At 43.1% G+C, this 14,569-nt stretch overlaps 1 protein-coding gene and 1 pseudogene across 1 annotated transcript; one reads left to right on the top strand and one right to left on the bottom strand.

Moving 5' to 3' along the window:
• The first annotated feature begins 1,958 nt into the window (after positions 1-1,958).
• On the top strand, positions 1,959-9,789 carry LOC146181747 (U6 snRNA-associated Sm-like protein LSm2). The gene is made up of 4 exons (XM_084575545.1): positions 1,959-2,050; positions 2,310-2,377; positions 2,489-2,579; positions 9,499-9,789. The coding sequence occupies exons 1-4, from the start codon at positions 2,048-2,050 to the stop codon at positions 9,622-9,624; spliced, it is 288 nt and encodes a 95-aa protein (XP_084431671.1). The 5' UTR covers positions 1,959-2,047; the 3' UTR covers positions 9,625-9,789.
• Positions 9,790-12,219: 2,430 nt separating this feature from the next.
• Positions 12,220-13,461, bottom strand: LOC146181746 (uncharacterized; annotated as a pseudogene).
• Positions 13,462-14,569: the final 1,108 nt, after the last annotated feature.

Genomic DNA, 14,569 nt, shown 5'->3' with positions numbered 1-14,569 from the left:
ACACCATGCCTCCCGCCAAACCCGGAGGAGGAAGAGGACTTTGGCTTGCTGAGGGTAGTTGACTAGGCAGGAGTGTGGGACAGCTTGGAGAGGGAACAGAGGGAGGGAAACATGGCTGAATTGGTTGGTTGTGGTGGATATAGCTGCACTGTTTAAGTACTGTTTAAAAAAATATGGCTTTGCATTCCGGGGTGGACCGGAGGGTGGACGGTGGCCCTTTAACAGTAAAGAGCTTTAAGTGCCTTGCCATGTGTGTTTACATTTCTGAAGCTATTATAATGACAACAGCTGCATTGACTGAAGTTTAGAACTTAGAATGTTGACATTTTATGTTTATTAAGAAAGCTATACGCCAAGAATGGGTGGGGTGGTGTAGACTGCCTGCAGGACATATAGAGTCTTAGTGAAACTCGCTAGGTTAGCAGGGCACATTAAAAGCAGCTCTAAACAAATCTTCGAAGGTGCATTTGATTAGTACGATTTTGGATTTTGTGCAAAAGCAAAGAACTGCAAAAATGCCTGTCCCAAAGCCCAGTTTAGTATACCACTGCAAAATGTTTGCATCAGAAGGTACGTTTGAATGAGATAAGGCAAGAATTTTTTGCCAGTGATACAGTCTGGATAAAAATGGGAACGTGTTGTTCTTCAGCACACAAAAATATATGCAACACATTGTTCTGAACATAAAATGTGTTCTGTGCATGAGTATGGAGTCCCAAGCAAAATGGCCTTTAAAAATTAAGACACTAGATCAAAACTTTCTATTCCAGGAGAAAATATGGTATCTTTGTTTTGATCTGTTAAATTACACTGGATAAATAAACAAATGAGCAGTTCAGCCTTACGTATACGCATACTCAAGAGCCTCATGTGAATGAGATAAGACTTCTTTGACATTAGATAGTGTAGTATTCTTCAAGCTTTGTATATAATATACTCTATCGACCTTATTCACTCAAGATGTACTATATACAAAGTGCCAAAATGCTTAGTCACATGTCTTTGGAAAGTGATGCTATTTCGATGCCTGGTTGGAATTTGGTACGCATTTGAAGAAAGTGCCAGAAGTATTCAATCTAGGACATTGCCAGAGTGCGAGTATGATCAGGTCTTGGTAAAGGTTCACTGTATCGGGTACTCCGCTTTACGGCATACACCAGCGCGATCCTTGCTGCAATTGCTCGAAGCAACTAGATGTGCTAGGTCTGCAGCAGGGAAGAACTAGTGTTCACGCTACTTTTCTGGACGAACTCATGAGTGGTCATCCGTCAATGCATATCGGCCTCTTTTTAGTACTTCGAACGTAAAGATGATTTCTCTCGTTTTGTTCATTCCCTGCAAAGATATAGCTATTTTGCAGAAACTGGGGTAAAAGAAAAACGACAGAAATTGGGAAAAGAGAAGGGAGGATGTGCCCCGCCGGGGTGGTGCAGTGGTAAGACGCCCGACTACTGTCCGGAATTCCCGGGCTCGAACCCGACCTCGGCGGCTACGTTTCGATGGAGGCGAAACGAAGAGGCGTCCGTGTGCTGTACGATGTCAGCGCACGCTAAAGATCCCCAGGTGGTCGAAATTACTCCGTAGCCCTCCACCACGGCTTCTCTTTCTCTCTTTCCACTTTAACTCCCGTCTTCCTCCCTTCCCTTACGGCGTGGTTCAGGTGTCCACAGACACAGGTGTGACAGATACTGCGCCTTTCCCTTCCTGTGAACCAATTATTATTATTAGAAGGGAGGATGTCAGAGCTGCCGACCGGCACTGAACGCGCTGGAAAATGAGGAAGAAGTTATGACTGAGGATATAAGAACACAGCTATCGCCACTGCAGATCATACAATATACGTCCAGCTGGCACTGGTCCAGCCTTCAAAAGTGGCACCACCAATAACTCGTGTTGGAACTTTGAGCTTGGAGGCAGAGTTTAGCGCGGCATTTTCAGCGATCTAATAACATTGGCACAGTCAAGTCGTTTTTAGTCGGCTAAATAGACTACTTGTTTCCGCGCCGCTTCTCCGCTTGATCAACGTCGCGTTTGCGTGCTAGTAAACATGGTAAGAAAGTGCATTGTTTAAGCTTTCTCGTTGTGTTTATTTATTATACTGCCTCCTTGTAAGTTGTAGCATAGGGTTTTATAACTTGAAATGGGTGTTTGAGCATGTCAGTGCGACGTATTACCAAGCTGCGGTTCCTAGCTTGCGTTGACAGCTAGTTCGTCGTTTTGAAAATTGAAAGACGCAAATGAACGGATGCATATAAGAGCCCCAGTGAATGAAATAATGCAGCCTCTAATGCGTTACTTAATGCTTACAGCTGTTCTACTCGTTCTTTAAGTCTTTGGTCGGCAAAGATGTCGTCGTTGAGTTGAAGAACGACTTGAGGTGAGTCAGTACCAGTCGCAATTCGGTGACTGCACTTCCCTTTTCTTTTTTTCTAGCCGTAACGATGTCGCAATGTTAATTTTACTTTTATCCGGCTTTGGACCTGCGCAGTATGTGCGGAACGCTCCACTCAGTGGACCAGTATCTCAACATAAAGCTGACAGACATCAGCGTTACTGAACAAGACAAGTATCCCCACATGGTAAGTAGTGTCTCGGTGCTCTACTTTCTCTGAATGACAATGAATTTTTTTTTTTTTTTTTTAGTTTGCGTTGCTCTGCTCTTGTGTCGAGCGCTGAATTGGAATACATTCTCCATTTTGTGGTAGTCACTTTGACTTGCATTTTGGCCGTGTAAGCCAACTATATATTTTAAGACGCCCTTGTTCACCAGTTTATTTGCGTTTGAATAGCTTTGATACTGATTATTGTGTTTCTGTCTCTAAGTTATAAAGTGTCACTGGTTTCCGCAGTGTCCTCGCTTTGGGCTTCATGGTCCCGGATGATTACTGAAAAAGGGTCACTGTCCTCTTCCTATTGCACGCACTGCCATTAACTCAGTAACTGCAGCATATAATTTGTCTTCCCAGCTCTGTAGCATGTCGAGTGCTGTAAGCAGGATTGACGAGCTCTGCACAGAAACTGCTGCATGCATTGTATGTGTAGGTATCGTGGGAGCTATTTGAAGTAACCCAAGTTTTAGTAGTAAGCTATTATTTTTCTTTGATGTAGGAGCCAGCCCCTTAGATTCGTCATATGTAGCAGTGAAGTGTACCAGCGGAACTATATATTTGTGAAAAAGCATCAAGGAGATAAGGTCCATACTTGACTGCAGCAATAATCAGATTAGCAAGCCAGCTAACCCACATTAATGGCATCCGACTAGCCTGGCTGTCAGCCTCAAGTGATATTCTTAATTCATAGAAGTTTCTTGCGACTTTTAGTTCCAAAGTGAGTGTACTGAAGACTTCAGAGCGTTTCACAATGTGTGAGGTTTAAAGAAATTCACAGATGACCAATGGAATTCATGCTGTGACAGAGAGTTCCGTATTTTATCTGTCTTTGGCGTAAAAAGTTCTTGTGCAGAAATTACTGAACTATTTGGGCTAAAATGCAGGCCGTACATAAATTGTAAGGTTTTATTTTCGTGGGAGCTGCATTGACCAGTTTCGCCATTTCACCATGCTTGTCTGAAGAGTGAAGAAAGAAGCAGACAGACAACTCGGTAGTTGGTAGAGGCAAACGACAACAGCGAGTTGCTAGGACAGAAGGTTCGTTCAAATGTTGTAACGGCAGTGTGCCCCGGAGTTCAACATGGGGACGATTTCATACCACTAGAAGTCTTCTACATCCGAATGAGAATGTTCAAAGACAAGAGGCAAGGTGTGCTCATACATGAAGTGATTCCCCTTGGGCATAAAGCTGAAACCATAGAGTAACTACTATGTGCAAAAGCCATGCCCTTACTTTCAAGTTGAACCTAAGCGCAGCCATGCAGATTTCTCTCTCATAACTCCAGGTTTAACCACAAGCTAAACCACAGCTAATTTTTTTAAAGTGTAATTTAACATCAGAACTAACCTGCATATTCTGAAATTGGTAAAAAACTGCAATCGTCAGTGGCAGAACTTTTTGTTGTGGCAAACCAAGCATCTTACTTTATAAGCTGCGCTGTCTGGTGAACGTAAGGCCCGCCCCTGCCCTGTTCAGGATATCGGTTGCCTCGCAGTTTTCCAGATGGTGCATCCTATCGAACTGGCTGCTTAGCTTGCCTTGACGAAAACATTTTGCTGCAGCTGACTCCATATTTTTTGCCGATTCCATTAAATGTAAGCGATTTCTGATTGCAGTTTACTTATCAAAATATGTGGACCATCACAGGCTACCTTATGGTTGCTGTATGAGCCCGAACAGTCAAGTACTTTGGTGCAAGATTATTTTTTACAACCCAGACAGATAAATATGGAACACCCTGTATACGTGCAAGTTCTGCTTTTCCAGAGCATGCTACATGATTACATTATTGTCTATGTAAAGAATTCACAAATACATTAATGCTTGTTTTGAATCATTTATTGTGCTGCGATAAATTGTGCTGCGATAAATTGTGCTTTTGATTGATCCACAGATCAATCATCCGACTGATCAGATCATAGCTATTGCATTACGCATGAGGTGAGATGAGAGCCAAAAGCATGAAACAAGGCCATTACTCGCATTCTGTGTCACAAAATTCCCTGATTGGTCGAGAGGGTTGTGCCGTCACAACCACGTGACCTTGCACAGGTGAATCAAACATCCTGCAACAGTCACACAATACAACAATGATGACATCACTGCACATTTTCTCACTGATCTGCAGGGTCTTGATGTCATTCCACAACAAATACATAATGCATCAGAATGAAGAAGGTCGATTTGTCTGGTAACAAATGTAGTGCATTGGAATGGAGAAGGTCGATTTCTCTGGAAAGAAAAGGGTGACTGAGTGGGAATTGAACCATTGTTCTTTCGGTTGTAAGTCTGGCTACCTTTACACCACTGAAAAATGTTTGCTCGCAGTGATACTTTAGAGTCGATATGCAATATTTTCAGTGGGCAGTACTATATTACAGCCATCACCATTACTTCTTGAAAAACTTTGATTAGTTATTTAGTGTTACTTAAACATGTTAACATTTAATTAATGATAATTAAATGGTAATGACATTTAAGCTGTAATCAATAGGGAGGCCTAACATTCTGTATCAGGAAATTCCATCGTTGGTTGAGAGAGTTGTGATGTCATCGAGGTTATTGACATTAAGGGGCCAACCACATGATGGCACCAAATTTGAAAGTGACCACGGACCCCCCAAAAAGCAGGTGGACACTCAAGATTTGGCAGTTACCTTCCAGAAAGCATTGGTCCACCCTAAAATTTTGAAGTTGACCCAAAATGGGCCAAGGAACATCAAGAACTAGGTGAACTGCCAAAATTTGGCAGGTGGCCTCATACCAGAATAAGTTTCCCGTTCCAAAAATTTTCGAGAGTGACCCACCAAATAGATTGGACCGTCCTAAAATTTGGGATGATGATGGATTAGTTGGTGGATTAAGGGGTTTGATTTCTATAATTGGACAAGTTACCTGAAATATTCGGCGTTAATGCAGAGAAGTGGCTGGATTAAGGAGTCAAATTAACATAGTCTGCTAGCTCATTGAAAAGTTTGATTATTAAAATTATTGAGTGGATTAATGTGTCCAATTGGTATAATTAGTCAAGTGAATTCAACTGAGAATCTAATAACAGTTGAGAAAGAGGTGACTCATGCATGCTTATTTGCTATTGCAATACTTCTTTAAGAAACTGCATCAGAAGGCCCAAGAATTATTTTTTCACCATCCCTCTTACACTTTCTTCTGCAGCGACTGCTTTGTTTTCTGAATTTCGCTCTTGAATTTTTCAACTCATACTTGAGTAAGCCCTGACATATGTCGAGCAAGACATGACGGAATATGCGTTCTTTATTGGTAGCTCTTATCTTGTGCCTTCTGTGAGGTATGTGTGTTACAATAAATGTTCGTTGTGACACTCCTTTAGAGCAGAACATTCGGCTCCCAGCTGTTTTAAGCCCTGGGTCAAAAGTAAATGCAATCTGCTGCTACGCACCTTTTAGTCTGCCTGGGGCTATGCTTGGTGTGTGCTGCATACCTACCAATCCTCCTGATTTGCCTGGGATGCTCTAGATTTTTGACCGATCTTTCTAGTTGTATAACCAATGCCCTATATCTCCGGAAAAGTTGCCTCTGCCCATTTAAGAATTGTTTTTGTGAAACAGGGACTGTGAGATCTGCAGCTGCATCGTAAAACCAGCGTCGCCATCAACAACCGCACTAGCACCATCGAAGTTGTCACTTAAACAGCTGATAACAGAATTAGACCCCCCCCCCCCCCCCGTGAGTAAGAAATCTGATTTTTAATCTTGCCAGGTTGGTAGGTATGCAAGCACGATACTTGACTGTGGAATTTTTGCGCTATACGAATGCACCAACAAAAAGATCCTCCCACACCACTTCCACCACAAAGGCCCCCTGCAAGGCAGCTCTAGTGCACTTATGTGCAAACATACCCTGGAGCTTTTTCATAGGGGTGCACCTCTCGCGTGCAAGAGATTCGTATGTTTTATTTTCCCGAGAAAGCCCTGCAAGCGCTAGACGGTTAGACGCATTGTGCCATCAGCGAGATTGACGCAAAACGCCATAGCATAGCAATCTCATGTGGCAGGGAGCAACAAGTGAGCGGAAGAGAGAAAGGCTTTCACATTTCCAGCTCTTAAAGGGCCAGTCACACTAGCACGAAATGACGTCGACGCAGACTCGACAACGACACCGCCGATAGTCCAACTCGTTGGTGGCAGACCAAGCTGTCACACTAGGCCGCCAACGACACCAACATGACCGAAAACCAGATGTCTTGCCCGCGTGACAGGTTTTGAGGCCGAGGACACCGACAAAATCAGTCTGCTGACTGTCGGGGGCCAAGTCTTCGCGAGATTGGTCGCCAAGCAAAAATATTCTCGATACGTGGGGTCGACTCTGTGCACCATTTTCGACGGCATATGCATTTCAGCACTGATATATATGAAAAAGTATAACTGTTGCATAATTTCTGACCTACACATGAGCGTGAGCAGTCAGAATACCTTGGACTGCCGAATACGTGCGGGATGTCAACAGCAGCATTTTCCAGTCGGACCAAGTAAACTGTAGATTTGCATGTAAGGTGAAGCCGGGACCAACACGAGCTACCATTCCGCATTTCCTAAGTGCACAGAACAGTGCAAAATGAACTAAGTAGGCGCTAACGACGAAGAAGCGACTATTTTTCTGGAGCCAGCCTAGAGCTTCCGATCCTCCTAACTTTGATGGAGTATGTTTAACATATAGTCGCTGCGGAAATATTTACGGCGTTACTTCACAAGCCAACCTCAACGCTATGTTAATCAAGTAAGAAATTTTTGTGCCAGAGCATAATGCATTTAAAGAATTATGTGCAGGAAGAAAGCAGAACTTGCAGAACGCGAACAGCAGCCGGCCCTGTGCAAACCGCCAAAGATTTTACCTGGTACTGCACTTCACGGCATGATTGAAATTATCGGCAGTTCACTCTCAGCAAGCTGGACATTCTACAGTTAAGCGGTGAACTCCTATCGCCCCTACTAGCGTCAAGAGATTTTCACACCGGAAGAAAAAAAAAAAGAAAGCATATCAGGCGAAACCATATGTTGACGCCTCGAGTAGAAGTTCAGGCTTAGCTTTCATGGTGCAGTGGTTACTGCAGACTGCTATAAAGCAGGAGGTTACAAGTTCGATCCAACGCAAAACATATTATTTTTTTTTAATATCTACTAGCTTATATTTGCCGCGGATTGCTTTTATTTTTCGAACACAGCTTATCTGACCCAGCAACCACTGTTGTAAAATACTGAGCAGTATTCATTCTCTGCCCATAATCACGACTGGTGAGGCGCTTGTTTTGGTATGAAACAGAAAACTAGAATGTCCCTGCCTGTGCTACTATGAGAATAAACCAATTAAAAAAAAAAGGGAGGGGCTACAAAAGAGAATTTCGCATGACAGAAAAAAAAAAAAGACTAAGAAAAGGACTAATATAGTGGCACAAGAAGAGAGAATGAGAGGGCTGCGTCGGTGGGTGGTTTCTCACACTGTCTCGCTAGTGTGACATAGCAGTTAGGTGACCGTCAGCGCTGATAACCGTCTTGCGAGCGACGCGGCGCCGACACAGACTGTCGGCCGACTACTTCCGTCGGCGCAGTTTAACATAGACACAGACATCAGGAAGACACGGTGTTGGCAGACCAAGTCGACATCGTGTCGTGCTATTGTGACAACCTTTAAGCAGTCTTAAAGGGACAGAACACTAGAATTTAGTTCTCAATTTTTTTTGCCGGAATGGAAAGATTGATGTCTAAAATGTTCGATTCCACAGCAGTTTTGGTATAAACAGTGTAGAAAAATTTTACTGAGGATTTTTCGATCAGTGCATGCGCCCATTTTTATGTAGTCCAATGCTGGAAAGCATGAGCAGCGACCGCAATGACGACTGGTGGTTGACAAAAAAGACTTATCGAAAACAAATATAAATTTCACTCTCCAGACAGTAATCAGACATTTTTGCTTAGAGAAACGTCCTTTTCGGTTTCACACTCAAAGCTGTTACGGCATAATGCACGCCTTGTCGACGAGTTTTTGTGGGCACTATCACCGCTTCATTCACAGGATTCTATAAAATCCCTTGGAATTCTAAACACCGTGGCGCCATCTAGTGGCAAAATCTAAATGCATGCCTCTCTTGTGCGAAAAGACGGGTGGTTTTTATTTAAGGACGCAGTGTAGAGAGTGCAAAATATAATAAATTATGACAAGCAATCCTAGAAGAAAAAAGAACAGTGCGCACTTACGAATATCATCTATATTTTGCTGACATGTAGTCACATGTAGTCACGTGGGGTACTACAACGAAAGTAATAGGGTTTCTCCACTAGATAGCGTCTCAGTTGTTTTTATGCGATTTTCAATAGCAAATTAAAATTGTAAAGCCTCTTTTCTTTGATATTGTAGTGCTCGATCTGTACTATATGAGACAAGGTCTTTTTATCTCCACCATAATCTCATGACATATTTTGGCCAGTGTTCTGTCCCTTTAAGTTCAACCCTGTAAATTTTTCTGAACTTCTATTTGCTTTAGACAGATCTTGGGGCTAACTTTGGTTGGTGCGCTATGGAAGAGTATACGTCAGCTTATCGATGTTTTTTTCTATCATCACCATATGTGTTGCCAGCATGATAGTGCTCTTGTTTTTCCAGAAATGTTTTTTTCCAGGCACTTTGTGTACAGTGATATCAGCCATGCATGTGACTTCTTTAGTAATCTTGTCATGTTTGTTAATAATTGGCAGATACAGATTTGCTCTTTGCTATAAAAGCTATGTCATGGGACAGAAAACACGTGACCAAGTACTATGCTCTAAACTTTTCTAGCCTCTTATGAAAGTTTTGTTCATGTATTGTTAGTGTAATTCTCAGCAATTTAATGCTAACAGATACTTTCTGTTACAGCTTTCTGTCAAGAATTGCTTTATACGAGGGTCCGTTGTACGTTACGTCCAGCTACCAGCAGACGAGGTGGACACTCAGCTGCTCCAGGATGCTGCAAGAAAAGAGGCTTCACAGAGCAAGCCTTGATGACGTGGGCATAGACCTCTGAAGCTGACAAATGTTATTTTTTTCTTTATACCTTCCCATGTGGAATTGCCATTTATTTCATATCCATTTGATATTGGTCAAGTTCTGTACATAAGCAATAAAAAATTGCTTTTGGTTTGCATTTGTGAGGCAGCTTTTTATGCTCTAAATAAAAAATAAATGGAGCAGTAAGACATTTCTAAATGAGTTGGTGTCCAAATAAGTTAGCATAGCGAGCACATTAAAATGTGCTCGCTCGTGGAGAACTGTGTCTATCGGATAACCTTTGTAGTGTCAGAAACACTCATGAAATTATTTAAACCTAGACTGCAGTTCCACAGCCTTAAGGCAAGGTTCATGTCATATGGAATGGAACTAAAGCTTGGACTGTACTGTGGGCATGTGAAGCCATACTGACTTGGGCGATATGCTGGCGTGTAGAAATTTGTAGTTACCTACAAAGTGAGCATTTGAAAATATTGCCAAAATAATTATTCACCAGCTTTCCTTACGTCGCCAAATTGTTTATTTTGCAAAATAGCTTTGCCATCTGGCACCTAATACATTCTTATTGCACCTACCTTACCTGTCATAGTGCATTGACCACAGATACAGAAGCTGACTTGCCAAGCTGCAAAACATCTTTATTTTGAATTTTTTGATCCAAAAAAGACTTGCGGATGACAACCTTACCGCCTCTGTCGTATTCATCACTACGCCTGATGCCTTCAATTCTGCTGTCTTACCATATACCTGTTCTGTATACCTGTTCTGTATACCTGTGTAATTTAAGTTCGGGGCCCGTTCCTAACTTGAGCGGTGTCGCCGTAACCGATGGGCAGCCACCTATATATATATAGGTGTGTTCAGATCACGATAATCGAGGGCCCATTACTATTTTTTCTTTTCAATGAAATTTTTATATGTGGGGCAAATGTCCCGACACAAAGAAATGAAGTTTTGCAAGATACGGCGTAGCTTTTCTCTCAAAAAGATCTCATATCACTACAGGCTGAAAATGCCATTTTTACCATTTCAAAAAGTTGCAAGGTTGGAGACCTGTTGCTAAAATAATACAATTTTGTCATCTATATATTTTTACCCACTAAATTCATGCAACCTATACTTTTACGGGAGTTATTAAAAATATATTTTGCTGTTGCATTTGACTTAGCAAAAAATCACAAACATTGCTCCAGAAGCAATGCGCTACAGCAAATTCCATTTTCAACCTTAAATACAGGCATGATTCTTTAAGTTTTTAGCATTAGGTCTTTTTCCGTTTATTATTCAGATAACTTCCTTACTTTCAGGCAAATTGGAAAGCTCTAGATGGCTAGGTGTGTTCTCCACAACGCGTCAAAATCACCCAAGATTCAAAAACTGCAAAAAAAAAAAAATCATAACTGATTCCAATTAAAAAAAAACAAAAAACGATCATGATCGACTTTATTATGAACATCTCTCTCAAAAATTCTCATTACCTCAGAAATAATATGGCCTGAAAAAGTTTTGCATTGTATTTTACTTAAACTAAAAAATATAAGCTTAAATCTGAGGGCCGGTTTTGAAAATTGTTCATATTCAGCCCTGCATTCTAGCACGGCTCAGTAAAGTGTTGCTACTGAAACTTTTTCTCTATATTGTCCAGGACTAGTCCTCTATTTCTGCATAAATTTGGAGCTCTAAATTGTTTGTTCTTTTTACATATGTTGAAATCTGCCAAATTTCAAAATTATCAAAAACGGACAACTTAGACTCGAATTTGAAAAACTGTCACATCTTCAATATTTATTGAAGTCTACTAAAACGATTCTAAATACTTTATAAACATCAGGTACTAAAATGTATTGCACTATGTACAGTAAAGATGTAAAAATAAATATAAAACAACACATGTCATTCTATAGAAGTGTTCAAGCCTTCCTTTAAGGAGCAGGCATCAAAAGTTCGATTTAGTATTTACTGAATTTGATTCCATTTTAGCTTATGCAATATCCAAAGCCTTCTCAATACTTGTCGTTTTCTGCTTGTTGGTAGTGTTCATGATTGCTTAAAGTGGAATAAATTCGCTATTTCTGGCAATTTCATGGGAGAACGCAAGTGACTGTTAAACTTTTTCTCTATCCTGTATATTTTTTGGTTCCGAGGTGACGTGCTATTCGAACCAGTTCATAATCATATTTCATTTCCCCTTTTTGGGAAATATTGACAATATTATTAAGGACCATTTTTCTAATGTGCACATAATTACAGTCTTAAGAAAAACGCTTGGCAGAATAATAGTTGCGGTAGAATTTTATTTCTTTATAGCAGCAGCACGAATAAGCCGAGATGACGAGCATTCTTGTCGACACAGCCATGTAGCCCAGAAAAAAGGCGAGCCAACATAGAGCGAAACCGCAGTCCAACTGAAGGTTATGTACGCTTTTTTGTACGTAAGAGGAGCTGTAGGCAAGGGCAATGAAGTAATTTTGACCACCTTGGGATCTTTAACATCCTTCCTTCCTTCCTTACTTGCTTGCTTGCTTGCTTGCTTGCTTACTTACTTACTTTACTTTACTTACTTATGCAGGCACCAGACAGGGTGGTTCCCTAGTAGCGGGACCCATATGTTCCCAGCAGCTCCTGGCCCCTGTCCGTCAGTGCGAGGTGAATCGATAGGACGGGGCTGGATATCAAGGTCTCCCATCGCTCAAGGGATTGGGGGTATTGGCGGGAAGGTGAAGAGGGGGTTCTTGAGTTCGGTGCATTCTGCCAAAATGTGCAGCAGGGTGCCTTTTTCGTTTTTGCAAAAAGGACAGAGCATATCGTGTTCCGCAGGGTACATGGGGTTCATCAGTACGGCATGCGCAAGCGATCCCGCCTGCTCTCGACGCAGGATCGTCTGTTGTTGCCTTGTGAGTTTGGGGGGCGGTTCTGGCAGTCTGCACCTTTCCTCTCGGTACATCCGGGTAATCTCCCGAAAGCTGGTAGCCGGATGCCGTAGCTCTTCCGGCTCGTGCTCGGTCTGGATTGGCATTTCTCGGGCATGGTAGTCGGTGATGGTGTTGCCTGCTACCTGCGAGTGAGTCGGGACCCACACGAGCTCTATGGCTCTTCCCGAAAGCTTGCACTTGGGTAGAATGGCTCGGGCCGCGGAGGGGATTACCCCCCTGCGGAAGCTTCCGTAGGCTGTATTTGAGTCGGTGAACACGGTGTCCACGTTCGGCTGTGCGAGTGCGAGGGCCATGACCGCTTCTTCGGCAACTGCGGGGTCTGTCGTCTTCATGGATGCGCTGACGTCTTTTGACGTTATTACCACCGCTGCACGGTCATTGTGTTTTCGGAGTGAGGCATCCGCGTAGAGGACCCTGGGGTTCCCTTCCAGCTTCCGGGCTATGACTTTGGCCCGCGCGGTGCGCCTATCGTCGTCCTTGCCCGGCGTCATGTTCCGGGGAAGGGGCTTGGTCTGAATGGTTTTCTTCCAGTCTTCCGGAAGGGTCGCCTTGATGGGTACTGGCTCGACCTGCCATCCTATATTGCGTAGGACAGCTCGTCCGTGTTCCGTGTGACTGAGCCGGATTCTCTGATCGGAGAGGTGGGCTTCAATGAGCTCCTCCATCGTGTTGTGGGCGCCCATGTCTAGCAGTCTGTGTGGACGAGTATATGGGTATGGTCAGTGCTTTCGTCGTTGCATTACGAAGTATCGTGTTTGGGGTGTCCTTATTCGCCTTCGTCAGCTGGAGATAGGGGGCTGAGTAGGTAGCCCGCGACACGACGAACGCGCGCGTATCAGGCGCATGGAATATCGCCCTCTTTAAGGCCTCGGTTTCTGTTAGATACCCTTCGAATCATACTAAGTATCTGTTCGGTTGTAGTCTTGATCTTTGTGACGGCGGCGTGTACCGAGGATCCTAATCTGCTGTGTTGGCTTGATGGCCGTTCCGTCAGTGGTGACGATCACGTTCGGCGGCAGCTCTTTCTTGGATTTTCTCGGTTGGATCATAAGCAGCTCTGATTTCTGGGGAGTGCTGCTCAATCCACACGAGGTGCAGGTGCCCACAAGTGTGACAAGTACAGCGTCTTTCCTTTCCTGTGACCTAATTCACAGCCGGTCTCGACCAATAACCGGCCATGACCAATTATTATTTATTCGGATGTGGTGGAGCGACGGCACTCGGCTTATACCTGTGGCGCCAGCGAAACTAGTAGCCATGGTAACGGCGCATGTTCACTAGTGGTCTCTGTTGTTGTTGTTGTGGTTATTTATTGTATGTGCAAAAGGAAGGAAAAGATGTTTGCCAGCCCCGGTATCTGATATCTTATATCTGAAGCACCTGAACTGGGGCGGCGGAAATAAAGGGATAGCGAGGAGAAGGTAGAGGAAATCAAAGAGGTGAGTGATAGGGAAAAAGAAAAGGGTAGGTAAAAATAAAAGAAATATATAGGTCTCTGCGGCTCTACTGTCGCTACAAAATCACACGCATGCCCGTGGAAATTGTTGTTGGCCGGGCGCTGATTTGTGTGCGGGGTTTATGACATCCCGTGGCCAGATAACATAGTCCAGTTTTCAGGAGCTTCCAAATAAGGTGGCAAGGTGGTAGGATATGAAATTTTCGCTTCCTTCTTCCTACAGTCACAACATTTACTTTACCATGACGATCCACCACCTTGATTCGCCACCGCGTGTTCCACTGCGCATGCCTTTAACAAAATTACTAGATTTTGCTAAAGAATCAGGCATGTACCTCTATTTGTGAGCAAAACATTATGCTGTAAGGCATGCTATCGCAATAAACAAATGTTTAGGTTTTCTTGACGCCGACAGATGGCGCCACATACAGGATGTCGCCATATTATACTCGACCAATTGACCATATTATACTCGAATGTAATGGTATCCATCCGGAAGTTGATGCAGGCGCAGTAACTGTTCCTGAAGCTCTGGGGTTTAGAGATACCA

The sequence above is a fragment of the Amblyomma maculatum genome, chromosome 8 (genome assembly GCF_055883805.1).
Source record: "Amblyomma maculatum isolate TAMU_Amacu chromosome 8, ASM5588380v1, whole genome shotgun sequence".
In the NCBI taxonomy this organism is placed as follows: Eukaryota; Metazoa; Arthropoda; class Arachnida; order Ixodida; family Ixodidae; genus Amblyomma; species Amblyomma maculatum.
Note: the sequence above shows the minus strand (reverse complement) of the source record. Positions and strands in the feature narration are given on the sequence as shown.